At 41.5% G+C, this 27,674-nt stretch overlaps 2 protein-coding genes and 1 pseudogene across 9 annotated transcripts; 1 reads left to right on the top strand and 2 right to left on the bottom strand.

Annotated features, from left to right (window-relative positions):
• Positions 1-27,674, top strand: part of LOC120293153 — a 40,747-nt pseudogene that overhangs the window by 9,143 nt on the left and 3,930 nt on the right.
• On the bottom strand, positions 211-2,402 carry LOC104431436 (protein PGR-like). 6 transcript variants are annotated; one of them, XR_005550859.1, is made up of 5 exons: positions 2,012-2,401; positions 1,777-1,890; positions 982-1,162; positions 706-848; positions 211-606 (listed from the first exon to the last, which is right to left on the bottom strand). XR_005550859.1 is itself a non-coding variant. In XM_039311981.1 (4 exons), exons 1-4 carry the CDS (start codon positions 2,158-2,160, stop codon positions 548-550), a joined length of 441 nt encoding a protein of 146 aa, XP_039167915.1. In that variant the 5' UTR covers positions 2,161-2,402; the 3' UTR covers positions 211-547. The 6 variants fall into 6 exon arrangements, 2 of the variants coding, with proteins under 2 accessions (XP_039167915.1, XP_039167920.1); XR_005550863.1 differs by having other exon boundaries at positions 730-848; XR_005550858.1 differs by having other exon boundaries at positions 706-1,162.
• LOC104450905 (disease resistance protein RPP4-like) lies at positions 15,087-22,685 on the bottom strand. Of its 3 annotated transcripts, none has more exons than XR_005550848.1 (6): positions 22,333-22,685; positions 20,903-21,267; positions 20,134-20,758; positions 19,613-19,751; positions 15,909-18,267; positions 15,087-15,496 (listed from the first exon to the last, which is right to left on the bottom strand). XR_005550848.1 is itself a non-coding variant. In XM_039311975.1 (6 exons), exons 3-6 carry the CDS (start codon positions 20,483-20,485, stop codon positions 17,803-17,805), a joined length of 819 nt encoding a protein of 272 aa, XP_039167909.1. In that variant the 5' UTR covers positions 20,486-20,758; positions 20,903-21,267; positions 22,333-22,685; the 3' UTR covers positions 15,734-17,802. The 3 variants fall into 3 exon arrangements, 2 of the variants coding, with proteins under 2 accessions (XP_039167909.1, XP_039167904.1); XM_039311975.1 differs by lacking the exon at positions 15,087-15,496 and having other exon boundaries at positions 15,734-18,267; positions 20,134-20,307; positions 20,445-20,758; XM_039311970.1 differs by lacking the exon at positions 15,087-15,496 and having other exon boundaries at positions 15,734-18,267.

Below are 27,674 nucleotides of genomic sequence, written 5' to 3'. Positions count from 1 at the left end.
GGTTTTCGGGTGAGAGTCGAACGGGGGCATTCATCTTCATTGTTGTTCGTGACTTCTCGCAACTGTTATAGGTTATAACGAAACATTCCAAGCCTCGGCTTGGCTCTTTTTTTTTAACATTGGATTGATTTTCGTCTCTTTTTTCTTTTGGCTGGCCTCAAATGAATGTATCTTCTACAAATGAGCACAAGCATATGCATAATGGGGTCGGAGAGAAGTAAATGTTTAAGAAATACATTCATACAATTGGAAAAGAAGATGCTAGAGAATCGGAAATAAGAAAAGCTGCACTTCTTGCCAATGCCCACGAATTCATAAGGTATGGTGAGCTCGGTAAATATGCTGAAAAGGGTTTTACTTTCTAGAGTAAAATATGCAATCTTCTCCTTTCTTCAGAATCTACTCATCAGAATCAAAGGTTGATTCTGCAGACACAGAGCTCTTGGAGGATCCAGTTGAAAAATACAGCTTATTGCCTGTCCTTTGAGGTTTCCTCTGATTATGTAACACTGAACTCTCCGTCTTGGAATCTTCATCATCGTCTTCTTCAACCATCCCGCTTCCTGATATTCTTATTTCTTGATGGCTTCCTGAAAAAGCTACACACTGACAATAAAAAAACACTAAATCAGTATACTAACATTCTTATAAGCAAACTTAGAAGCTGCTGGATGATAGGAGTTTGTATGGTACATCAGGAATTACCCTGTTCAGATGTTTGCTATTCACCTGTCTCCTCCAAATTTCCTGGTTCAGCCTGCTTAGCCTCACCAGTATCTGCCATAATGAAGCCTAGCCTACCACTAAAAAACAGGATCGCCGCTCGTGTGTTCCAGAAAGCAAAGACACTGCACATGCAATTTTATCATAAGTAATCAATGCAAACCCAGAATTGCCAATGATTCAAAGACCACACAAAGACTATCTTTGTTTCCAATATCAACTGATAAGTACACAAGAGTGAACATGTCTAAGTAAAACCTTGCTAAACAGCTAAATCTATCTCCATTTAATGCTTCAATAGTGACCAATTACGCCACCAATGAGTGAAGTAATCAGAGCTGATTTTCCAGAGTCCAAACACTCATCCTTCCATCCAGTTAATGTGCAGATAACCACAACGAGAACCGTAGCAACAGCGCTATTTGATAGGACCTGTATCCTGATAAGAAAAGTCAAGCAACCATCACAGCGTTGATAAATCTAAGCACATGATCCGCAGTAGCTACATTCTCTCCACAGGTCAATTAGGCATCAGACATATAACCAGTGCCCAAATAAGATCATCAGTTACGCTTGCAAGCGCATGAAAGATGGGGAAGATATGCCGAGCACGACTCAGCAACACAATAAAGAAGGATTCATTTTGGACAGACTGGTCGAGGTTGTCAGGTTCGAAAGAAGTCTGTAAAAAACTTTTAAGTTTGTTTATGCAAAATTTTATCGCTGAATTCAGACTTCAGAAGTAACCAAAGAAACAATCCCAGAATAACAAAACCACGCTTTAAGTATGTGAAACGCCAATAAAATTCCTATACACTTACGTCCCATTTTTTTTTCTATATTGCAAGAAGGCATTGCATTCATGGAAAAGTGCTAAAATAGAAACACGAGCCGTACCAATAATCCCACCTACCATTCGCAACCAACGCCCGCACAAAAATTGAACTTTTCGATTGCTTCCAAGCAAACGAACTCGAATAATTATGTCCATCCAATTTCCCACCATGCACAGAATCAGAGAGAGAGAGAGAGAGAGAGAGAGCAAAGATTTACCAATTTCTCTGTCCACCCTCCTTGAAATCAGCGTCAACCTCGCGCTTCTTCTCCTCCCCGACTTTGGTCAACTTCGATGAACTGAAGAAGAAAACGAGCAGCATGGCTCCGTACCTACCCAAGATTCGACACCCACCAATGAAACCCATCGAAGCTTCGTTGACAAAAACAAATCAAAGGGATCCCGTTCGTGAAAACCGAGAAAGCAGCAGCAGCAGCAGCAGCCGGAACTCACCTGTACCCAGCTGCGATGTGGACGGCCATGACGAGGAACCCGGCGAGCGCCCCGGAGAGGTCGAGCGATTTCCGCCGGTAGGCTCTGGCCGCCACGAAAGCCGCGACGAGCGCCGCCACCGCCGGCTGGACCAGGTGGGTTCCTTCCATCCGTCGCGGCGAGGCGTCGGATTCCTCGGATTCCGGCGGGGGGCTTGGAGAAGTTGGTGGGGAAGTGTTAGGCGTTGTTGGGTGCCCGCACGCCGGCGACGGCGAGGCGGAGGCGCGTCGATCGGAGGGCGGCAGCGGACTCCACGAGAAGGCGCACTCGTCGGAGAAGAAGGCGGAGCCGACGAGGTATGTGCTTCAGTTCGCGTTCGACTGTTTGTGTTTGGGGTTAGAGTGTTTGTGTTTTTGGCGTGTTTGGACTTTGGAAAAACTTGTTTCGGGTCGAACAATGTTCGAACTTGACCCTACCCGAAACACATTTTTTTGCTTGTTTTATATTTGTTACCCGAACACGACCCGAACACGAAACATGTATAATACATGTTTCGTGTTCGGGTGGTGTTCGGGTCGGGTCGGGTCGGGTTTTTTTGACACCCCTAATACACATGTTATTTGCCAGGATTAATGGACTTTAGGATGTTGGCAGTTCCTTGGCCCATCTGGTTGATCTTTCATTTTAATGTTTTCATTTCCATGGTTTTTAAAATGAATCTATTTCTATCCCAGGAAAGAAAGGGAAAAACTATATATGTGAGGTGCATACCTTTCAACACCTTTCATATAGAGATTGTATAATAGTCCAAATGGTAGCTTTAATGTGATGATGATAAGAAATGTTGCTGTGCTTGCAGGAATGCGTTGCATTGACGAGGCAAAGAATGAAGGAACTTCAGGAAATTATGGATGAAGCCATTTCCACAATGGAGATTGATTAGAATGTTCAAATTAGGCGAGAAGGGTAATTAAATGTGTGAAAATTCATATTTTAGATGTGTAGCGTCGTGTTGCGTAACACGGTGATGAATGTGTCAAATGTGAATTTAATTATAAATATAGTTATTTCATGTAATTGTCATTGAGATGTAACTCAAGTTGCTTTGTATCATATTATGATGAAAATGAACCGACAACTTTCGACATTGTGCTCTAGGCACCATAAGCAAACCCTTAATTACATCATGGGGAAGATGAAAAAGAGAGTAAAAGAACAAATTGAGCTACCGTCGGACTCAAACAATGTCATCACTTGCTGCTAGTAGTCATTGTGATTTAATGCCGCCGCCGTTGCCATGAGTGAACTCAGCAATATGCTAGGCTTAGTGATGACCATTAGTAGCGCTTCCAAAGTCACCCACCTATACTGGCTCCCAAACTTAGCGCAAGCTCCACCACTAGATGCTCAAGCATATTGGCACTGGTAGCCGTCGCTGCCACCGTTGCTTGTCGGCTTTCACACACTCAATGCCCTTCCCCCAATTGGACTCGCTTGGCTCACCCTCTTTCTCTTCGAATTAAAGTTCCGTCCGATGATTACCATCCTTGGTACTGCTCTCGTATGAATTTGCGATAGCCCATTGACCTTAAATATGGGATTATACATATCACATCTCGAGTTTCACACGTACACGCGTGCACACACACATATGAAAACAAGAATTGCTACATAGATCTTTAAGTCCCTCCCAATCTATATGAGATGCAGATATTTTCTTGACCTACTTTCCAAATCACCTTAAATCCTCTAATCTTCACTTTCCTATCCTCCATCCTTGACCTCAAAATCAACTCTAATTCTAAGCATTCCATTGCTCGTAGGTACAAGGATCAAAGAAGCAGCAAATGAACTTCCGCATTCCCAAAATTGCAAACTATTCTGAAGACCATAGTTAATCAAGTCAACTCAAAAGACCCAATTCTTTTTAAAGGTTTATACCATAAAAAATCTTAAATTATATCAACTGTTAAAATATAAATTGTATGTGGCAACCTAGAGACAACATCTTGAAAAACAATCCAACCAAAAGAAATTACTAACATTGAGAGATAACCATCATAATTTATATCCACAATGATAAATAAAAAGCAATATGTTTGATATGGTGGCGTGAGAAATTCCCAGGGTATGGGGGAAAACTTGGTACTTTGGGTGCTTTGTTGGCCGTAGGCAAACTCAATGAAACTTCACAGAGAGATTCAATTGTTGACTTGTATTCACCGAAAGCCGCACGAGCACCACCCCACGGACGTGAGTCACGCCACATCGAGACCACCCATCCTCACCGCGCCATCAATCGAGGCTAAGCACCTCTGCAAGACCTAATCAGCTTTTGATGGGTCGATTATAAATCCAAGTAAAGTGTGTGAGAGAGAGTAAATGGATTTGGGGACTTCTCTATGCTAGATTACCCCAACGCATTTTCGTTACATTCTCTCTTTTATTTTCAAAAGTATATTTGTTGCCTCGGTTGGTTGTGCTGAGAGGAATTCCTCAAATTTGTTTATCTGATAGTCCGTTATGGATTGGGTCTGAGGCGGTGGTTTCCGCGGATCAAGCTGCGCTGTTTAATCGTGTTTTCGTGGGGGGTTAATTTGGTTTTCGTTGGGCTGGAGATGATCTGGAGTAGATTCGTGGCTCGAATTCGTTTGGTAATTGTGGGGGTAATGTTCGTTGACGATTTGTCAACGCGTCGTGTTTCTTCTGCTTATGCCTGATGGGGGGTTTACGAATCGTGTAGTGTCAATTCGTCAACGCCTCGCGTTTCTGCCTGATTATGCCTGAATTCAGGCTTGGGGGAAGGGGAGGTTTGCGAATTGTGTAGCGTTGATTCGACAATGCGTCGCCTTTTTTTCTTTTTTGATTATGTCTGAATTGTATTCGCTGCTGGCGCCTTTTGACTGTGGTTATGTTCTTGTGGTTTGGGAACGATTTGAATGAAATTAGTGATAAAATGCGAAACCAGATCAAGAACTGCATCAACATAAGCGTGCGAGACACCTTTGACTGTCAGAAACATGTCTACTATCATATCTTTGGTTCATCTGAAGTCAACTGCCATAGTCTGGATTGAAGAAAAGGTCGACAACATGGGGAGGAGACAGCTGCAGGGCACGCGACAAATGCATGGCATTTGACAGTGAATGCAACCTTAAGACAACTCTATGCAAGAATATATCAGTCATTTATTTCACAATCTTGATATATTTCTTACATAGCATCATTTGAAAGCCAAAAGATATCTGGGCAACCATTATCTCAGCAAAAGTTACGTTTCTGTACTTAAATAGCTTATCTGTCCTAAACCTTTTGTAAATAAATTTCACCATCACACTGCCCATAAGAGAATTTCAGTTTAGAAACCGGACATGAAGATGGCCATCAAAATAATGGCCTCAAGCCATGGCAAAAACACCGCCAGAAGATCTGCATTTCAAACTTCCATGTCACAACAAGGAGATCTAATAGCAAAAATCAAAATGAAGGTGAAAGTACCTGCATAATTGGGACAAGTGCCGGTTCAACGGCAAGAGCTTCAGGATTGTCACAAAACGAAAGAAAACGGAGAGACTTGGGAGAAATTTGTGTTCTGTATTGAATGAATTGTCCTTTACAAGTATACGCTCCTATTTATAATACAATGGATATATCACTAAAGAAGGAATAAGACCCGATACATGAAATCAAATAAAATCAAATCTAATCCTAGATTGATTCTTGAAACCATACTATAGATCAATTTGGGATCATAATTGATCCCAAATTGATAAATGCATATCTCCTACAAATTGATCTTCGCATATCTCCAACAACGTTCAATTCCAGGAAACATTTCACTGGATGCCTGCCATGGCTCAGCTCCTAATGCTCGAGGATACACCAAAGTAGACTCAATACCCTTCCCCAGCGTGTCTAACAGCAACCTATTTTGCATGTCTAGTATTGAGCATTTGTACCTTCCAAAAGCTCACATATTATACGGTCAAGATTCTGCATGTGAAGGACAAGTTCTGTTAACCAGGAGGGGAGACGATCTATCGGCAACTCATCATACATAGATGATACAAAGAAAGTGGTAATGTCAGCTTAACAATGCCTCTCCCTCCCGCTCCTCACGATTATGAGAAACACAGGAGCTTCATAAATCCAAATAGAAGCATATCACCTTGCGAACAGCTCAAAGTACGAGTAATTTGTTTCCCTTTCTCGATTTGTGCTAGCTTTTCTAATTGGATTGTCTACTATCATTGTCATTTCCTACTAAAAATTCCTACAAGCTTGTGTTATAATCATCCGTCACCGTTAATAGAACCACTAATCAGAATAGTACAACACCTCTTACAAGTGTTTGATGATTTCCAAATCAAAGAAAAAGAGAATCATGTCAGAAACAGAATCAAAATCAGCAATTGGAATCGATACAATTTACCCTTCACGTGTTTTAGTTCTTCGGGTATTGACATTTCCTATCAAGAATGACAATGAAGTATGTTAGAAAAATATTATGAAGGATATATGCATGATATGCATGACATAAGTCACCTAAAGTGATAGGATTGCTTGAAAAATGCCTCTATGGCCTTGATTTTATTTATGAAAAATATTTCTTTACTGCATACCATAATCCACAAAGTTCAATTCTTGCCCTTTTCAAATGCTCTTCTCAAAGGGGCATTTAAAAGATTGGGTATGTTTTTTCCACACTTGACTAGAAGTCATTTTAGGAATGATATACATCCTTTACAACAAAATGGATGGTTAGGCCTTAGCATGCCATCTTGGTAGAAGGTGTCGCTCCCGCGGTTGATGTGCGCCTTGTCCTACAAGAGATGGGACATGTTACTTGCATTTTAAACTTGAATTGGACTAATTTAGGACCGATACACCCTTATTGTGTGGAATCAATTTCATTTTGCTTCATGTCTTCTTTCATCAGGACTTGTCTCAAATATCTCCTTGTAAGAAAAAGAAATGGAACGTTACTTAATTGGGCTCAATGATACATCCTTTAGCAATAAATTTGACGGTTTTGCCTCAGCACACCTCATTGGCAGGGGAAGGAGAGATTTTCCCCCTAATTTAAATGCTGATCCGATGTTTTATCATACTTCATCATATCCTGTTCAGGCACATTCTGAAACCTTGTGCCTTTTCATGCTCATCTCTGTTTTGAACAAACTATCTGTTAAATTATGTCTTGAGTTTTCGCTACAAAAGAGGAAATATATTATAAATTTGGAGGAAAGTTTCCTCTTAGCTGCGGAATCATGAAATCGCCGAAGTCTTCTTTGCTTTCTAAGGACGCCACTACAACCATACGGAAAGAAAGAAGCCGAATTATCTTCGTGGGGGCCCAAGTCAAGACTTTGACTTGTGCCCACACAGTACACACACACATATTTCACGCCAAGGAAGGAGAGGCACGTAGGAAACATCTGTACGTGAAGCAAGCGTTGGTGGGCCAAGTTCGGCGTGCGTGAAGTCCTTTGCTCGTGAAGATTGAATTCTCGTGGGGCCCAAAAGTCAAGCTTTGACTTTTGGGGCACACGTATAAAAGCAGAAGAAAACTGCAGGTTTTCTTAGCTCTTAACAAGAAAGCCACCGAAGGATCCACGAGAAGCCGCACGCCGCCGGAGAAAGAGAAGCTGCACGAGGAAGCTAAAGATTCTTTCTGTTTTTGGCGTGCGACTTGAACGCGTGGTAATTTTATGCCGTGAGTTTATACTCAAGAGAGTTGTTATTTATATACTTAGGATTTGGGGTTAAATCTAGGTGTGGGAAACACTTGAGCGATTGACTCTGATTCTCCGATTTTAGTGGATTATTTGCTGCTGGCTCTCCCCGTAGACATAGATACCGATACTCGGACTGAACCACGTAAATTTCTGGTGTCCTTATTTTCTCATTTATTTTTCTGGTGATTTCGCGTTGACATAAATTGCAAGATCCTGTCGTTTCCGTATATTATATCCCAACAATTGGTATCAGAGCGATGTTGGATTTCTTGATTGTGATTTGGGGCTTTTGCTTGTTTGATTATTATCTGGAAATTCTGTTATTGCAATTATGTCTGAGAGGAAATCTAAGATTGAGAAGTTTGATGGGAGAAATAACTTTGTGTTATGGAGCATCAAGATGCGGGCTTTGTTAACAACACAAGGTTTGGCCAAAGCACTGGATGGTGAGGATGAGTTGCCGATTATAATGAAAGCCTCAGAGAGGGTAGAGCTTATGCAAAAAGAAAAGAGCATAATCCTGTTAAATTTGTCGGATGAGGTCTTACTAGAGGTTATTGAGGAGAAGGATGCTGCAACATTATGGGCAAAACTTCAAGCACTCTATGTGAAGAAAGGTTTGAACAATCGCTTGTATATGCTAAAAAAGATGTTTCAGTTTAGATATACTGAAGGTACGTCTATCAGAACCCACTTAGATGAATTTAATAAACTCATGTTGGATCTGAAGAACGTCAATAAGATACTTAATGATGAAGAACATGGCATGATGTTGTTAGCCTCTTTACCAGAGTCATGGGAGCACTTTACTGATTCGCTGTTACAGGGGCGTACTACAATTACTTCATGAGAGGTAAAGTCTGCCTTATTCTCTAAGGAGTGGCAAAGAAAGTTGCGAGATGACGGTCTGGCGAAAGGAGCAGCGCAAGCACTGACGATTCGAGATAGATAACAACATCGAAAGCCTAATAGCAGTAGAGGTAAAAGCATATCAAAATCACGCAATAGAAAGTCTAAGAGACGCGTGGAGTGTTTTGAGTGTCGCGAGGAGGGGCACATCATGAGAGATTGTCCAAAGCGGAGAAATAAAGTTGATAAGCAGAATGCTACAAGCAGTGTGGCAAACGTTGCTGAGGGGAGCACTAGTGATGCAGAAGATGTCTTATGTGTGACTGCTACTTCGTCAAAAGACGAATGGGTGCTAGATTCGGGGTGTTCTTATCACATGACGCCTCATAAGAACTGTTTTACTACTTACCAAGCTGCAGATGGTGGTAGGGTTCTTTTGGGGAATAATGCAGTTTGTAAGGCTGTGGGGATAGGGACAATTCAGATTCGGATGCACGATGGGGTGGTTCGCACATTGACAGATGTGAGGCATGTACTGGAGCTCAAGAAGAACCTTATTTCTCTGGGGACACTCGATGACATTTGGTGTAGGTACACCGTTGAAGGTGGAATACTAAAGATCTCTCGAGGTGCCATGACAGTGATGAAGGGGAAGAAAATGAATACTCTCTTTCATTTACTGGGAGAGACCGTGACTAGAACCGTTGCAGTTTCATCAGGTGAGTCAGACTCTAACTTGACTCAATTATGGCATATGCGTTTAGGGCACATGAGTGAGGCAGGTATGATAATGCTGAGTGAAAAGGGGTTGTTGAAGGGTTAGAAGACAGGGAAGCTGGACTTATGTGAGCATTGCATCTATGGGAAGCAGCATTGAGTTAAGTTTACAACAGCTATTCATTCGACCAAACGACCAGTTGAATATATTCATTCAGATGTCTAGGGCTCGTCTTTGGTTCCTTCGAAAGGAGGTGTTCGATATATATTGACTTTTATCAATGACTATTCGAGGAAGGTATGGGTATACTTTCTGAAGCACAAATATGATGTGTTTGATCGGTTCAAGAAATTTAATGTATTGATTGAGAAAGCGATCGAGATAAGCGAGATCAAGTGCCCGAGAACCGATAATGGCATGGAGTTACGTGGTAAAGATTTTACCGAGTTCTACGAAAGAAGGTATTGTAAGACACCGCACAAGTACCTAGGACACCACAGCAGAATGGCGTGACAGAACGGAAGAACAGAATTTTGCTTGAGCGAGCTTGATGCATGCTTTTGCATGCAGGACTTGGTAAGAAATTTTGGGCTAAAGCAGTGAATATGTCATGTTACCTGATAAATCGATCTCCATCGTCCCATTGTCTGTTATCGAGTGGAAGACTCCTGAGGAAGTATGGTCGGGGAAACCTATTGATTATTCTGGATTACGTATATTCGGATGTTCTGCGTATGCTCATGCGAGTGATGGTAAGCTTGAGCCGAGGGTAAAGAAGTACATATTTCTGGGTTATGCACATGGGGTGAAAGGCTACCGGCTGTGGTGCACTGATCCTAGATCACCCGATTTTCTAATCAGTAGAGATGTGATCTTCGACGAGACTGCAATGCTTCAATAGAGGAGTTCTAAGACACAACTAGCAGAGAAGACGGATCATGGTGTCATAAATGAGGTAGAGCCTTAGGTGGAGACTTCGAAGACCTCAAAGGTAACAGAGGTTGAGATTGCAGATGAAGCCGCAATACCTGAAGTCGGTGATAGTGAATAACCAGCAAAGCCCCAGCAGACTATAGCCGCAGATATGGAGAGAAGGCAAATTAAACCACCGGTATGTTATGGTTATATAGATATTGGTTATGCATTAACTGTAGGTGATGAGGTGGAGACAGATGAACCTTCATCTTACTCTAAGGCAATGGCTAGTTCGGAGTCATCGTAGTGGCTAGGGGCTATGAATGAAGAGATGGAATCACTCCATCGAAATCAGACATGGGAGCTAGTCAAAATACCCAAGAGCCAAAAGATTGTCGGAAGTAAATGGGTCTTCAAACGGAAAGAGGGCATTTCTGGTGTCGAGGCAGCGAGGTGTAAGGCGAGACTTGTGGCGAAGGGATATACATAGTGTGAGGGCATTGACTACAATGAGGTGTTCTCTCTTGTGATAAGACATACTTCTATTCGTGTTTTACTTGCCTTAATTGCTTCGTAGGATCTTGAGTTAGAGTAGCTAGATATGAAACCTGCGTTTCTTCATGGTGAGTTGGAGGAGCAGATTTACATGAGGCAACCAAAGGGATTTGAAATTCCAGGTAAGGAAGATCATGTTTACTTGTTAAAAAATCTTTGTATGGGCTGAAACAGTCTTCTAGGCAGTGGTATAAACGTTTTGATGCTTTCATGGCTAGTTAAGACTATTCAAAAAGTCAGATGGATAGCTACGTTTACTATAGGAGATTGGAGAATGGTTATTTGATTTATCTACTTTTATATGTTGATGTTATCGATAGCAGCTAAGAATATGTCGATATTGATGTCTTTGAAGAGCGTTAAATGCTGAATTTGAGATAAAAGATTTAGGTGCGGCAAAGAAAATTTTGGGTATGGAGATTTTGCGTGACAGGACTGCAGGAGTTTTATGTCTATCTCAAAAGAAATATGCAGTCGGCAAAATCTGTAAGTGCACCTCTAGCGAAGCACTTTAAACTTTTAGATAAATTATCGCCGCAGACTGAGGAGGAGGAGGAGCATATGTCCCATGTTCTTTATTCTATATGGTGTGCACTAGACTTGATATTTCACAAGCTGTGAGCGTGGTTAGTCGCTATATAAAGCGTCCTGGTAAAGTTCATTGAGAAGCTGTGAAGTGGATCCTCAGATATTTGAAGGGGACAACAGACATGGGTATAGTATACTGGAGGGACAGCAATGGTAGTGAGACCACTGGTTTTGTGGATTCGGATCACGCCGATGACTTGGATGATTGTAGATTTTTAGCAGGGTACATGTTTACGCTAGCAGGTGGTGCAGTTAGTTGGAAAGTGTCCTTATAGGATCACATTGCCTTGTTTTCGACTGAGGCAGAGTGCATGACACTAACCTTTGTAGCGAAGGAGGCAATATGGTTACAAAGTTTGCTCTTGGACTTTGGGTTAGAACAGAAAAGTGTAGATATACACTGTGATAACCAATGTGCGATATATTTGGCATATAATCCAGTTTAATATCAACATCAGGTACCACTTCATCCGATATGTCTTAACTAAGGGTATTGTTAATGTTAAGAAGATTGCTACAGCAGATAACCTAGCAGACATGATGACTAAGTTTGTTCCTTTGGCAAAGCTCAAACTTTGCTTGAGCTCTATTGGTATCTATAGAGAGTGAGCGCCCGTCGGGGTATTAGGAGAGCAGTATAAATGATTAGCACTATAACTTTGCTTCAAATATGGAGAATTGTTAAATTATGTCTCGAGTTTTCGCTACAAAAGAGGAAATATAAAATAATATTTAAATTTGGAGGAAAGTTTCCTCTTAGCTGCGGAATCATGAAATCGCCGAAGTCTTCTTTGCTTTAAGGACGCCACTGCAACCATACGGAAAGAAAGAAGCCGAATTATCTTCGTGGGGGCCCAAGTCAAGACTTTGACTTGTTGGGCCCACACACACACACATATTTCACGCCAAGGGAAGGAGAGGCACGTAGGAAGCGTCTGTACGTGAAGCAAGCGTTGGTGGGCCCAGGTTCGGCGTGCGTGAAGTCCTTTGCTCGTGAAGATTGAATTCTCGTGGGGCCCAAAAGTCAAGCTTTGACTTTTGGGGCACACGTATAAAAGCAGAAGAAAACTGCAGGTTTTCTCAGCTCTTAGCAAGAGGCCGCCGAAGGGTCCACGAGAAGCCGCACGCCGCGGGAGAGAGAAGCTGCACGAGGAAGCTGAAGATTCTTTCTGTTTTTGGCGTGTGACTTGAACGCGTGATAATTTTGTGCCGTGAGTTTATACTCAAGAGAGTTGTTATTTATACACTTAGGATTTATGGTTAAATTTAGGTGTGGGAAACACTTGAACGATTGAGCGATTATAAACTCTGATTCTCCGATTTTAGTGGATTATTTGCTGCTGGCTCTCCTCGTGGACGTAAGTATCGATATTCGGATCGAACCACGCAAATTTCTGGTGTCTTTATTTTTTCGTTTATATTTCTGGTAATTTTGCATTGACGTAAATTGCAAGATCCTGTCGTTTTCGCATATTATATCCCAACACTATCCCTGCACATTTGCATAATGTCTCTGCATTCCTAAGATAATCGAGATCAATGTGCCCACTCCACTCGAAGATGAACTTCAAGAGCGTATGAAAGTCCATCTGCTCGCTCCATATCAACATCCGCATATGCACCTGGAGAACCAGTACCAAAGTGGAGACAGTGGGTTCGAATCCATCAACTCGGGCTCACCGAAATCATAACCTTCATCCCAAATTTCCCTGATGAAGAAATCAATGAGTGAGCACATTCCACGACACGGAGTTCCTGCTTCGCATGGACCGGAAGGTGCCCAATGCGGATTCCAAGTCCCTGCACTTCATGTACGAATCCATGATGGAATTGCCGATGGAAGAGAATGTGCCGAGACCCTGCTTGAGCACACAAGCATGGATGGACTTCCCTTGTTTATTGGATGGCTTTGAAGACGCTTTGACGATGCTTTGGCAATGGAATTAATCATGCAAGGCTCAGTGAATTCAATTCCTGCTCACTTCGCTTCATTAAAGTGGACTAACACTTGTTGCCATCTTCCATTGGAGGACTGTTCTCTAACCCGCGAGACTGTGTCGGCAATTCTCCCGAACTTTGGGTTGAAATGTAATGGCATTGCAAAGTTCCTCCTCTTCGATTGATTTATTATGCACACACAGCTGCATTGTTCCCTTCGAGACTGATCGTAGATTTACAACATAGTTGGAGACTGCCAAATCCAACCATGGTTTACAGTTTCCATTGTAATGAATGACTGCTGCATCCTCCATCTCTGTCTGGTTAAGTGCTGGATTATAGCTGAGTCTCAACACTAGCCACCTCCGATCGAACTAATAAGTCAGATTGTAGAAAGTGACCAATCCAGGGGGTAAGATGCCGAGTATCCACAATGTCCTATCCTCATGCATTTCCTGCTATCGGTGATATATTCCCGTGATGTTTCTCTTCTTCCACTCTTGGAGGTCAAACATTTTCATACCATATGCCCGACCACAAGCACCGGGATCAGAATTCTCAGAGATGATTGAATTACAGAAGTTGAGATACTTCTCAGATCTATAAAAACTCTCCTTAAAAGTTTGAACTGCACCGTTTACCATCCCATGCTGATCAAAAAACGAAAGAAGTGTCCATAACCCATCTGTTTATTGACTTTTTTCCTTGTTATTAAGCAGAGAAAGGTTAAAACACAATGCATGAAAAAGGCACACAAAGAATGCCCCCAAACAAATGTCTTGAAAACTTCCTCTCACTGCTTCCCCGCTTCCTCTTCCCCACTGCTACTCCTGCTGCTTCCACTGTCCCCGCTCCTCCCTCTTCTGCTGCTGCTAGTCCTTCGACTGCGTCCAATGCTCCCTCCGCTTCTGCTGCTTCCACTCCTCCCTGTACTCACACTACCCACCTCCATGTACATGCCCTCCATCCTCTTTATGCTTAGACTCCTCCTCCTCTTTGTACTAGTACTGCTTAGACTCGTCCCTCTCCCTATACTTCCTCTGCTTAGACTCCCTCTCCCAGCAAACCGCTGCACTTGGACCACGTTGAAATTTCACATAAGTTTTAAGCACTGCACAATTAAGATAATGCTAATCTTTCCTCACTAATCATATAATTAAGGACAGATTAGGTTTCTTGTGGAACATATTGTTTATACTCCTACAGTTACTCGAAAATTAGAGTCAATAGAATTATTCTATAAAAAAAAAAAAAAACGAAAAGAAAATCTTCTTTGAATAGTATAGAGCTAACATTTAGCTTGAGTAATTCCTATTGGCACATACAAACTACCACATCTATGTACTTCATATAACGGTCCACATCACTGACATGTGTGGCTCCTAAAGATTATTTTGTACCTTCACGAATCGAATGACAATCTTGATATATTTCTCACATAGCATCATTTGAAAGCCAAAAGATATCTGGGCAACCACTTTTTCAGCAAAAGCTACGTTTCTTTACTTAAAAAGCTTATTTGTCCTACATCTTTTGTAAATAACTTTCACCATCACAGTGCCCATAAAGGAATTTCAGTTTAGAAACCAGACATGAAGATGGTCATCAAAATAACGGCCTCAAGCCATGGCAAAAACACAGCCAGAAGATCTGCATTTCAAACTTCCATGTCACAACGAGGAGATCTAAGAGCAAAAATCAAAATGAAGGTGAAAGTACCTGTATAGTTGGGACAAGTGCCAGTTCAACGGCAAGAGCTTCAGGATTGTTACAAAATGAAAGAAAAGGGAGAGACTTGGGAGAAATCTGTATTCTGTATTGAATGAATTGTCCTTTACAAGAATACGCTCCTATTAATATAATACAATCGATATATAACTAAAGAAGAAATAAGACCCAATACATGAAATCAAATAAAACAAAATCTAATTCCATATTGATTTTTGAAACAATACTATAGATCAATTATGATCCCAAATTGATCTTCGCATATCTCGCATATCTCCAACAAATTGATCTTCGCATATCTCCTACAAGGATCAATTCCAGGAAACATTTCACTGGATGCCTGCCATGGCTCAGCTACTAATGCAAAGCAGACTCAATACTCTTCCCCAGCGTGTCTAACAGCAACCTAGCTTGCATGTCTAGTATTGAGCATTTGTACCTTCCAAAAGCCGACGACATATTTATACGGTCAAGACTCTGCATGTGAAGAACAAGTTCTGTTAACCAGAGGGGAGACAATCTCTCGGCAACTCATCATGCATGGTACTGTCAAGTTAGCAATGCAACACCCCCCTTCCTCTGCTCTCTCTTCTCCTCATAGTTATGATCCAGAAAGAAGCAAATCACTGCGAACAGCTCAAAGTACGAGTAATTTGTTTCCCTTTCTCGATTTGTGCTAGCTTTTTTAATTGGAACATCTACTATCATTGTCAGTTCCTACTAAAAAATCCTACAAGCTTGTGTTATAATCATCAGTAACCGTTAATAGAACCACCAATCAGAATAGTACCACACCTCTTACAAGTGTTTGATGTAATCCAAATCAAAGGAAAAGAGAATCACATCAGAAACAGTATCAAAATCAGCAATTGGAATCAATACAATTTACCCTTCACGTGTTTTTGTTCTTCGGGTATGACATTTCCTATCAAGAATGAAGGCGACACACGTTAGGAAAATATTATGAAGGATATATGCATGATATGCATGACATAAATCACCTAAAGTGACAGGATTGCTTGAAAAATGTCTCTATGGCCTTGATTTTATTTATGAAAAACATTTCTTTACTGCATACGATAATCCACAAAGTTCAATTCTTGCTCTTTTCAAATGCTCATCTCAAAGAGACATTTAGAAGACTGGGCATGTTATTTCCACACTTGACTAGAAATCATTTTAGGAACGATATACATCCTTTACAACAAAATGGATGGCCTTAGCATGCCAACTTGGTAGAAGGCGTCGTTCCCGCGGTTGATGTGCACCTTGTCCTACAAGAGATGGGACATGTTACTTGCATTTCAAACTTGAATTGGACTAATTTAGGAACGATACACCCTTCTTGTGTTGAATCAATTTCATTTTGCTTCATGTCTTCATTCATCAGGACTTGCCTCAATTATCCCCCCGTGAGAAAAGAAAATGGAACGTGTTATCTCCAATACTTAATTGGGCTTAATGATACATCCTTTAGTGATAAATTTGACGGCCTCAACACACCTCATTGGCGGAGGAAGGAGAGATTTTCCCCCTAATTTAAATGCTGATCTGATGTTTTTCACATTAAGTCAGGTGATCATAATTCATCATATCTTGTCCGGGTACATCCTGAAACCTTGTGCCTTTTCATGCTCATCTCTGTTTTGAACAAACTATCCCTGCACATTTGCATAATGTCTCTGCATTCCTAAGATTGAATCGAGATCAATGTGTCCACTCCACTCATTGATGAACTTCAAGAGCATATGAAAGTCCATCTGCTCACTCCATATCAACATCCACATATGCGCCTGGAGAACCAGTACCAAAGGGGAAACATTGGGTTCGAATCCATCAACTTGGGCTCACCGAAATCATGACAACCTTCATTCCAAATTTCCCTGATGAAGAAACCTACGAGTGAGCACATTCTGCGACACGGAGTCCCTGCTTTGCATTGACCGGAAGGCGCCCAATGCGGATTCCAAGTCCCTGCACTTCATGTACGAATCCATGACAGAATTGCTGATGGAAGAGAATGTTGTCGAGACCCTGCTTGAGCACACAAGCATGGATGGACTTCCCTTGTTTATTGGATACCTTTGAAAGACGCTTTGACGACGCTATGACAACAGAATTAATCATGGAAGGCTCAGTGATTTCAATTCCTGCTCACTTCGCTTTGTTAAAGTGGACTAACACTTCATGCCATCTTCCATTGGAGGACAGTTCTCTAACCTACAAGACTGTGTCGGCAATTCTCAGGAACGTCAAATTGAAATGTAATTGCATGGCAAAGTTCCTTCTCTTTGATTGGTTTATTATGCATACACTCAAGACTGATCGTAGATTTACAAAATAGTTGGAGACTGCCAACTCCAACCATGGTTTACAGTTTCCATTGTAAATGACTGCTGCATTGTCCATTTCTGTCCGGTTGAGTGCTGGATCATAGCTGAGTCTAAACAGATGCCACCTCTGATTGAACTATTTAGTCAGATTGTAGAAAGTGACCAATCCAAGGGGTAAGACGCCGACTATCCACAATGTCCTATCCTTGTTCATTTCCTGCTATCGGTGATGTATTCCCATGATGTTTCTCTTCTTCCACTCTTTGAGATCAAATATTTTCATACCATATGCCCGACCACAAGCACAGGGATCAGAATTCTCGAGATGATTGAATTACAGAAGTTGAGATACTTATCAAATCTATGGAAACTCTCCTTACAAGTTTGACCGGCGCCATTTAGCATCCCATGCTGATCAAAAAACGAAAGAAGCATCCATAACCCATCCGTTTATCGACTTGTTTCCTTGTTTTTAAGCAGAGAAAGGCTAAAACACAATGCATAAAGAAGGCACACCAAGAACGTCCCCAAACAAATATCTTGAAAACTTCCTCTCACTGCTTCCCCCGCTTCCTCTTCCCTGCTGCTATTCCCTGCTGCTTCCACTGCTCCCGCTCCTCCCTCTTCAGCTGCTGCTAGTCCTTCTGCTGCTTCCACTGCTCCCTCCGCTTCTGCTGCTTCCCCTTCTCCCCCTGTACTCCCACTGCCCTCCTCCATGTACATATCCTCCATCCCATTTATGCTTAGACTCCCTTTGATTCCACTCCTCCCTGTACTCACCCTAGCCTCCTCCATGTCCATGCCCTCCATCCTATTTATGCTTAGATTACTCCATCTCCTCTCTGTACTATTACTGCTTAGACTCGTCCCTCTCCCTATACTTCCTCTGCTTAGACTCTCTCTTCCGGCATACCGCTGCACTTGGACGGCATTGTTTCACATAAGTTTTAAGCACTGCACAACTAAGATAATGCTAATCTTTTCTCACTAATCATCTAATCAAGAACAGATTAGGTTTCTTGTGGAACATATTGTTTATACTCCTACAGTTACTCGAAAATTGGGGTCAATAGAATTATTTTTATAAAAAAAAAGAAAAGAAAAGAAAATTTTCTTTGAATAGTATAGTGCTAACATTTAGCTTGACTAATTCCTATTGGCACATATAAACTACCACATCTATGCACTTCATTTAATGATCCACATCAAGACACGTGTGGCTCCTAAAGATTACTTTGTATCTTGCAATGTTTATCCTGCTGACAACCAAAAACTGTCGTCAAGGTGGTACAATAACTAAAATTTCATACACTGTCCCAAAAAATGAGATCTGTCTTTTGCGATTCATTGTATGGAAGAATTTTCGAAACTTGAAGGGGGGCAAGGGGAGGAAAGGAAAAGAGACTGTTGAAAGCTGGGAAAAAAGTACTTATTAAAACAGTAGCACGTGCACTGCCAACCCATGCCATGTCAATATTTAATACTCCAGTCTCTGTTTGAAGGGCAATCGAGCGAAAAATCAGATCTTTTTTCTTTTTTTTGTGGGAAAAATTCTAAAATGGAAATTGAGTACGCTGGAGAAGATGGGAGGAACTAGCAAAGGCAGAAAACGGGAGGCAGAATGGGGTTGGAGAACCTGTCGAGCTTTAACAAAGCCATGCTTTTGCTAATCGATCTTTGGAGAATAGCCTCCTGTCCTAATGCTTTAGGACAACAAGATTTTAGGTAACATTTGATGGTCATGCAGACGAAAGACTAGAGAAGGTAGGGGATAGGCTAAACCATTTTCAAAATCTGCAGGCTAGTACACAACAATGTGAACGTTCAAAAGGGCGATTATTGCAAATAGTATAAAATAAAAAAATAAAAAAAAAAGAGGAAAAAAAAACACTCCTCACATCACACAACGTCTAACAATGAATTATACAGAAAGAAATAAATTTAAAAATTACAGTTCATGAGACTTGTATTTGTGTACTCATTTAATTTATAGGAAACAACATTTCCAATTAAAAAGAACGTGTTGAAGGAACACTAATTGATCAACAACATTTCCAATTAAAAAGAACGTGTTGAAGGAACACTAATTGATCAGAAAATATATTTTTGTCCGCGTAAATTTCGGAATAACCTTTAACTTCTAGCAATTTGTGTAGTTTCACCAAATTATAGCATCAAGCCGAGGTTAGAACAAATCAAATTTCAAATCCGTGCATTTACATGCGTCAATTGCATACTGACGAAGAAGAAGATATGGTACCATCACTGCACAATCATAAGAGTCTTCAAGTGACTGTGTCAAGTCATCAAGCTCAATGGGATGCTCAGTCCGTGACTCATCTTTTCTGCCTAGCTCCTCCAAAACCTTTCGAACGACCAAATCGACAATTTTTGATTGGCTACCATACACAAAAGCGCCTTCATTAGTTGACTAGATTTAATTCATACCCACACATCACACGTGGTTACAAACAATATCTAAATATACTGAATAATCAGTATAGGCTAATTTAGTAGAATTCAATTCACCAGATGCCTTTTTCTATTTGGTAGTGGTCTACACGATGGCTGAAATTACCAACTGGCTACCACATGGTGCCCATGCAAAATTTCAGCAAAATTTTGGCATTTATAGCTAAGCCTAGCAAAATTACCAGTTATCGAAATTTTCCATTTAAAAAAGAACAAAGAAAATAAATGATTTTATAGGGCAATGTTTTATATTCTAAAACAAAAACCAAAAAAGGAAGAATTAGGCAGGCATCTTAAAGGTAGTTTTACCTTTGTCCCTCCTCGACCTTCCATCCCTTGATTTGACCAACTTTTGCAAGAGCCTCTTTGAACACCCTAAGTTTGACTTCGGAGGAAAGATTTTTGGGGCGTGGAGTCCGATGTTTAACATGCCCAGGTTCCACTTTATAAAAGATGGGGAAAATCCTTTTTTTGCCATTTGACCTAAACACATTGTACATCATGTGTTCAAGCTCGATGAGACACCATTCACGGTCAGGATAAGTATGAGAGATGATGGGTATGTAGATTTTGGAGTTGTCGATAGCTTGTAGAATTGTCTCATCAATCTTATCACCCACCTCAATTGCATCTTCGTCCCTGAATACGAAGATTCTGGCATTATTCAAGCCTTGATGGAGGAAGTCCGTGAAGTCAAAACGAGTATCCGCTCCACTAAAACTCAAGAACACATCGTACTGAACTTCTGATGCTCTGGCCTTTGAGTGTGCCATATCTGGGAAGCGTATTACTTCCAGACCTCTCTCTCTCTCCCCATAAGAGAAAAAAAGGTTGGTAACTTGGTGTGGTGAGCTGAGGCTTTTTGAATGCTTCCACGGTAGAGCACACAAAGATGACCGATATTCCAATGAAGACGGAGATACTCGGGAACATACTGAATGTTACACAGACACCGAAAAAGAAGAAAAAGGATCATCCAGCAGCTGAAGGTGTGTGCAAATAGATTTGGCGAAGGGGATTTCTGCTCAGAGTGAACAATCACATGCAAAAACACAAACAAATTCGGAGGAGATTTTACCTAAATTCACAGGATGGACTTCATCGGAATCGGCTAGACGGATGACCGGCACGGTGCTCCCTGGCAAAGGATGGCCACGGTGGTGGTTCGGCGAGGTGCACCCGGCGGTGATTCGGCCGACGATTTGTGACGCGGCTCGTCTCATCTCGTCTCGGTAGTGACTTTCGGCCGGGGGTAGCGATGCAAGACGAAGCCATGAGGACGCCGAGCGAACGAAAACAGGCTCGACATCATGATGCAACGGCAGCGGCTTGGGACAGCCCGTTAGGTTCGGCGATGGACACGACGGCCTCCCGCGGGCAGGGCCCAGCGAAAAAAAGAGAACAAAAGAAATCAAGGACTAGAGAAGAAATGCAGCACAAAACCTAGGTAGCACCGACACGCGACACGACACGAGTGTCCGACACGACACGACACGTCGACACGTCATTTAAAAAAATAGAGAATTCGACACGTTGTATATTAAATAAATATTTTTATTTTTAATTAATTTAATTCAAATTTATAAATAATTAATTAATTAAAAAAGCTTATAATAAATTTACACTAATAATATTAACAAATCAATTCATTTGAAATTCGAAAGATATATTCATAATTAATGCAAAATATTTTTTTAATTTTAATAAAGGTTATCGATGCAACTAATAATTAATAAGAAATTAGAATCAATTTATTTAAATAAATCCATAATTTTCTACAATAACTAAAATTTATCATTATTCAAAATTCAATACTTTCTTTTTCGAAATTATTTTTAATTTCATTTATTTAATTTTTCAGTTAAAAAATAATCCTCAAAACCCACCCCTTCTTTCGTTCGTCTTTTCCCTCCACCCCAAGTTTATTTTACCTTTTTCCCTTCCCCACCACTTGACAGTGACAGGTGAGCTGTCACTTCAACCCCCTCCCCCACGCCATTAGACGGTAGAACTCCTTTCTTATTTCTTTTGGATTTCTTTATGAAAACCCTAGTGAGCCGCCGAGCCCCCTTTTTCCTATCCTCCTTGCTGCTCGCCGCACGACCCCCTTCCCTCCTCTCCTCTTCCTCTCGTCGCCGATCCATCGCAACAATGGCAGCCCTCGCCCTCTTTGGCCGTCTCTCGCCATCGTGGTGGTCCGTTCGTGGCTTCGTCTCGCCGGCGGGAGTTTGCCTTCTCTCTTCTTTCTCTCTGTTCGGCTCCTTTTCTAGCCGTCTCTCGCCGTCGCGGTGGTCCGATCGTGGCTTCATCTCGCCGGCGCTCGCGGCCTCTGCTCCCTCGCCTCCACCCTTCATCAGTCTTCCGGACACGCGTGTCGAGAAAAGTTGACCGCGTTCCGACACGCGTTGACCGCGTGTCCGACCGTGTCCGAGCGTGTCGACGTGTCCGACACGTGTCGGACACGACACGGAAGGCCATATAACGTGTCCGTGCAACCTAGCACAAAACAGGCTCTCAGCTTCAGAATCCCAAATTTGAGGGAGGATTTATTTATTTAATTTTATTTTTTGGGAGAGAGAGGAATGACATCAGATAGGTTCGGCGGGAGGAAAGGGCAGTGCCGTCGGAGGTGGTCGTCGCGGCTTGGACAGCAAAGCAGCTCGTCGGGAGAACGAAGGCGGCGGCGGCGGCGACGAGCAGCAAGCGTCGGGAGTGGGGGGCAGTGCCGTCGTTGTCGCTCACGGGCTGGGGCTGCGACGTCAATGAGTGCAGACGAGGGTAGAAGCAGCACGAGCGAGCGTCCTCGTTTGCGCAGAGCCTCCCGAGATCTACCGTCTCTCTCTCTCTCTAGTCTTTCCTTTCGTGTGTAGAACAGAAAGGACAGACAATATCGACTAGCGGAGGGTGCATTTATAGGACGCTCTGTTTTCCAAAAGGTGGGGACTTTTAGGGAGTCGCGAATCATTTCAGTTTGAAATTTACCAAACCTGTTTGAGTGTACCTATCAGTTGACAGGAACTTTGAAACAGGTTTTACCTATCAGTTGATAGGAACTTTGAAACTCAAAGTTCCTATCAACTGATAGGTACATTGAAACAGCTTTGGTAAATTCCAAACTGAAATGATTCGCGACTCTCTAAAAGTCTCCACCTTTTGGAAAAGTCCATATCCCTCGACCGAGTGTGATCCCCATTTAGAGTACGTTTGAAATCAACTTTGCAAAGAACTTTGAGCTTCTAAAGATACTTGGGCTAAAGCTAAATGTTTGGAAACAACTTTAAAATTTCCATTAAGCCAAAGTTGGTCTTCTCGAGGCTGAAAGCCCAAGGCGGAGTGAAGGGGGTGCCAGGGCTTCTTCGGCATACAATCTGATACTATTCTTTTTTTTTTTCTTCCAAAACTATCTCGCCATTACTTTCTTAATTTTTCGATTTTGCCCCCGTCATGGTATTGTTCATCTTCTTCTCCGTTGAAGGCCGACGACATGTTCCTTGAAGCTATGAGCGGCCGCCGACTACTCGGCATGGTCGTGGTGGCCCAGGCAACCATCGCTGGGGAGTGGTGCAACAGCCGCCTTGTCTGGGTCACGGCGAGGTTTGGGTCACCGACCTTGCCGCGACCCATATCCGAGGGCGGCGAGGTCGCGTGACCACGCGCGACCCAAATCCGGGGACGGCGGGTCGTGTGACCCCGCCACGACCTAGATTTGGGGCCGCGAGTCACGGGGACCTCGCCGCCCCGCCCGCGTCGCGGCGGGTCGCCGGCGTCCGGTGACCCTCGCCAATGGTCTTCGAGTGGTTGCCCGACGTCGGCGACCCTCCCGGTGGTCTTGGTGGTCACGACATCGGCGACCCTCGCCGGTGGTCTTCGTGGGCGTCGGCGACCACTTGCCTTTCTTAGGTCTCTTCTTTTTTTCTTTTGATAATTTTTTATCACCAAAGCCCTTTGTAAATGTAATTTTCCCAAACACCATTTTGCTCAAAGGTACTTCAAATGGGCTTTCAAAGTATAATTTACCAAACACACTTTACATTTTGAAAAATACCTTTAACTCAAAGGTCTTTGCATTTTACTAAAGATTTTTTCCAAAAGACTTCCCAAACGCATGCGATTGATTGCGATTCTAATGGTCAAATTAAATGGATAAAATAAATGTGTCGAAACAACTAATCAATTGGCAATTGTCTTATCTGATCTTTTCATGGCTCTCAAATTTGTGTAGGTAGGGAGTTCCATCAACACTACCCAATTTTTGGCTGATAAGAGATAATTTCCTTAAATACAAGTTAAATTTGAATTAGAATAAATTAAAAATTAATAAAATTAAAATTATTTCTTTAAAAAAAGAGAGGGAAAAACATGAGCACTTAGTTGCCACGTGTCATTTGACAACAAGGGTGGATTCAAAAATTACCTTTTTCAAAGCCTTTGAGCTTTACATGTTCTTAAGATCCTGTTTGGTAAACAAAAATTTGAAGAATTTTGAGGAAATACAATTGCATCATTTCCTCAACCAAAGCAGGTAGTATTTTGAGTTTTAAGCATGTAAATACCTTTATTTCTTCCAAAATGAGAGATAAAAAAAAAAGTTTCATGCTAATGGGTTCATTCAGGTCCATAATCGTGAGTTCCATCATACGAGATCCGGGGCCTATCTTTTGATCTCCTAGTTCAAGTCCATGGCTTAGTAGTAATAGGTGCTCATGGATGGATATCCATTGTTCAGATAGCATACCTCCATCATTGAACATAAAAATACCCGTGTGTTCACACATATGTAAACAAAGAAAAAAGAGTATAGGCAATGGTATGACTGCCAACGGCGGTTACATTAGCTCGCCTGGACCCCTCAACAACCCTTGCCCAAAGGGACTTTGCGCACAGATCTTCAAGAAATGCGAGCTGCATAAATCAAGAAAGAACTCCAACAAGAATGGCCACATAGATCTTCAAGTCCCTCCCAATCTACAAGAGATGCAGATATTCTCTTGACCTAATTTTCAAATCACCTTAAAATCCTCTTATCTACACTCTCCACTTTTCCATCTTTGACCTCAAAATCAACTCTAATTCTAAGTATTCCGTTGCTTGTGGGTACAAGGAAATGAACTTCCACGTTCCCAAAATTTCAAACTATTCCAAAGACCATAGTTAATTGGGTACAATTCTTTTTTAGGTTAAAATCATAGAAAAAAAATCTTAAATTTGGCAATTGTGACATAAATACCTCAAGTTTTTTATAACATAACAAACTCCAAACTTATTCTAACGTCATAAATATACTTTGGATAGAACTAAAATAAATAATATAGGTTCAAGTTTCTTTTTCTTGACAAAAAAAATTTAGAGTATTTATGTCACAATTGACCTAATTTGGGGCTTTTTGTGGTATTTGCCCTTCTTTCTTTCTTTAGCCAAAAAAAAAAAGAAAGTTCAACTCAATTGGTGATGACATTGTTGGTTCACCTTAGTCGGTGAGGGTTGTCGGCCCTCGCCGGTGCTTGGACAACCCTCTCTCCCTCGCTCTCTTTGTTTCACACTCACTTTTTCTCTCTCTAGATTTTTTTTTTTTAATTATTGTAATTTTTCCACCCTTTCCTTTACACAACCATAATTAAATTAAAGGAAAATTTCAAAAAAGGCATGAAGTGCTCTAGTTTTCTTAAATAATCGTTTAAAGTGGATATTGTTTAAAAAAAACCTTGAAGTGGCCAAATTATTTCATATAAGCGCATGGAGTGGTCAAATTGTCTCAAATAAGGGTCTTTGACTGAGGCTAACTTTTTTAGCCATCGGAGATGGGGTATTTTGGTTAAAAAATTGTAACTTATTTTTTTAATTTTTTAAAATTTTCATTCATTTTTTCTTTTTTTTTTTCTTTTCCTTTTTCATCTTCCCTTCTTCGGACATGGTCATTGGTGCTCGGCGAAGGTCGCCCTCACCAACGTCAAGCAAGAGTAGCCCTCGCTAAATCCGATGAGGGTGACTATTGCTTGTGTTGGACTAGGGCAACCCTTGCCTGACTTGGCAAGGGTGTTGCCTAAGTTGGGCTAGGGCGACCCTCGTCCAACGTTGGCAAGGGCTGCCCTCGCCCAATACCGATGCTGGCAACCCTAGCCCTCACCTAGGTTCAACTTCCCTTCACCATGGCTAGCGAAGGGAAGATGGAAAAAGAAAAAAGAAAAGAAAAAAAAATTGAGAGATAAAAGATGAAAATGCCCTTCAATCATAGAGGTTAAACGTCTTTTTTGAGACTAATATGCTTACTTCGGACTTTTATTTAAAACAAGTTTTACTTCAGGTTTTTATTGAAATGATTTGATAACTTCGGGCATTTATTTGAAACAATGTCCACTGAACTCTTATTTGAGAAAATAAGAATATTTCATATCATTATTTGAAATTTTTCCTTAAACTAAACTATGAAAAATCACGCCAGCATTTTGATCCATGTGTGTATGATGCGAAAGCACTCACTTGTTTTTTGGTCAGAAAAAAAAAAAATTAATTTGACGAATATATTTTGTAAAATCTCAGCATTATTTGCGGCTTCCACTAAAATTAAAAAGGGGGAGAGAGAGAATTTAGCAGTCGATTTTGCCTCGCCGTCGTCTTGTTCTGCAGGCCTCTTTACCCTGTTTGAGCCGACCTCGCTCTTGCTCTTAAACCTAACGTCTCTCTCTGTGGCTACCAGCATCGGAGCTGGGCTTCGAGCTTAACAGTTAAGGAAATAAGAACAACTCAGCCAATGCAGAGTGACTACTCTGCTGTCACAACTTCAACAAAGGAAGATAATGAAAGTGAAAGGTCTGCAGCTATTGTAAAGATCAGAGGAAGTATAGCACAAAGCAAAGCACACAAGTCAGGGGAGACTATTTGACTGGGAAAGCCAATGTCATGAAGTGAGTCGGTGATGAAGACCTCAATTTACACGTGTGCTGTTATTCAGTTTAGGATAAAACAGATTAGAAACAGTTTTCTTCTTTTCTGTTTTAAGTTCAGTTTTCCTTTCTTCTTCTTCTTCGAGGAGTCTTCTTAGCAGCTTCGCTGAGTTCATAAGAGAGAGAGAAAACAGAGCACGCCATTGATGAAAGCTGTGTTGAATAGCCTGTACTATGAAGATACTGAGAGATAGAACAGAGCAGTTTATTCATTGATGTTCTGAGATGTACAGCTTTGTACTATAAATACATTGAAATAGAGAGATTCAAAAGCTTCTTGCTTATTCTTCAGCTTTCAGTTCATTCTTTTCATCTTCACAGTAACAGCCGGGTTACTTCGGAGATTGGTGCTTGTTCCGAAAGACTCCATCTTTACTCTTTTACTCATGCGCGATCTCCACCTGTTTGTTTTTTTGCTTTTGAACCGTATGCGATGCTGAGAGATCGCCTTATTATCTTCTGAGTCCTTCGTCGAAACTTTTCACCTGTATATGTCTAGTGTGCTTGAATAAATGCTGCCCAGAGGAAAAAAAACCGTTCCTTTTTTAGAAAACCAGATGGTTGCTCTCACCTTGCTCGTGGGTTGGGACAAATTTTAGTGTTTTATCAGTAAAATTCAAATTTTTGTAAAGAGTTGGGACATATATGGGGTTAACCTTAATGGGCTCTTTTTAATTTGCAGTTTTAATCTCGGTTCTCCTTGCCGGAAATCACCATCTGTAGATAGCCATAGAAATGGGGACGCCGAATGCTGTTGGAGATTGGTCGTCCGAGATGGAGGTCAATGCTTTCAGACGCCTCTTCCCTCTTCGCTACTACGAGCGGCATCTCTCTGAATCGGCGAGATACTATTGTGTCCCTTGGTCAGTTTGTTTAGCTTTTTGTTTATCTGGTGATTTGTTTTCCCTT

This window comes from Eucalyptus grandis, chromosome 1 (assembly GCF_016545825.1).
Source record: "Eucalyptus grandis isolate ANBG69807.140 chromosome 1, ASM1654582v1, whole genome shotgun sequence".
Taxonomy (NCBI): Eukaryota; Viridiplantae; Streptophyta; class Magnoliopsida; order Myrtales; family Myrtaceae; genus Eucalyptus; species Eucalyptus grandis.
Note: the sequence above shows the minus strand (reverse complement) of the source record. Positions and strands in the feature narration are given on the sequence as shown.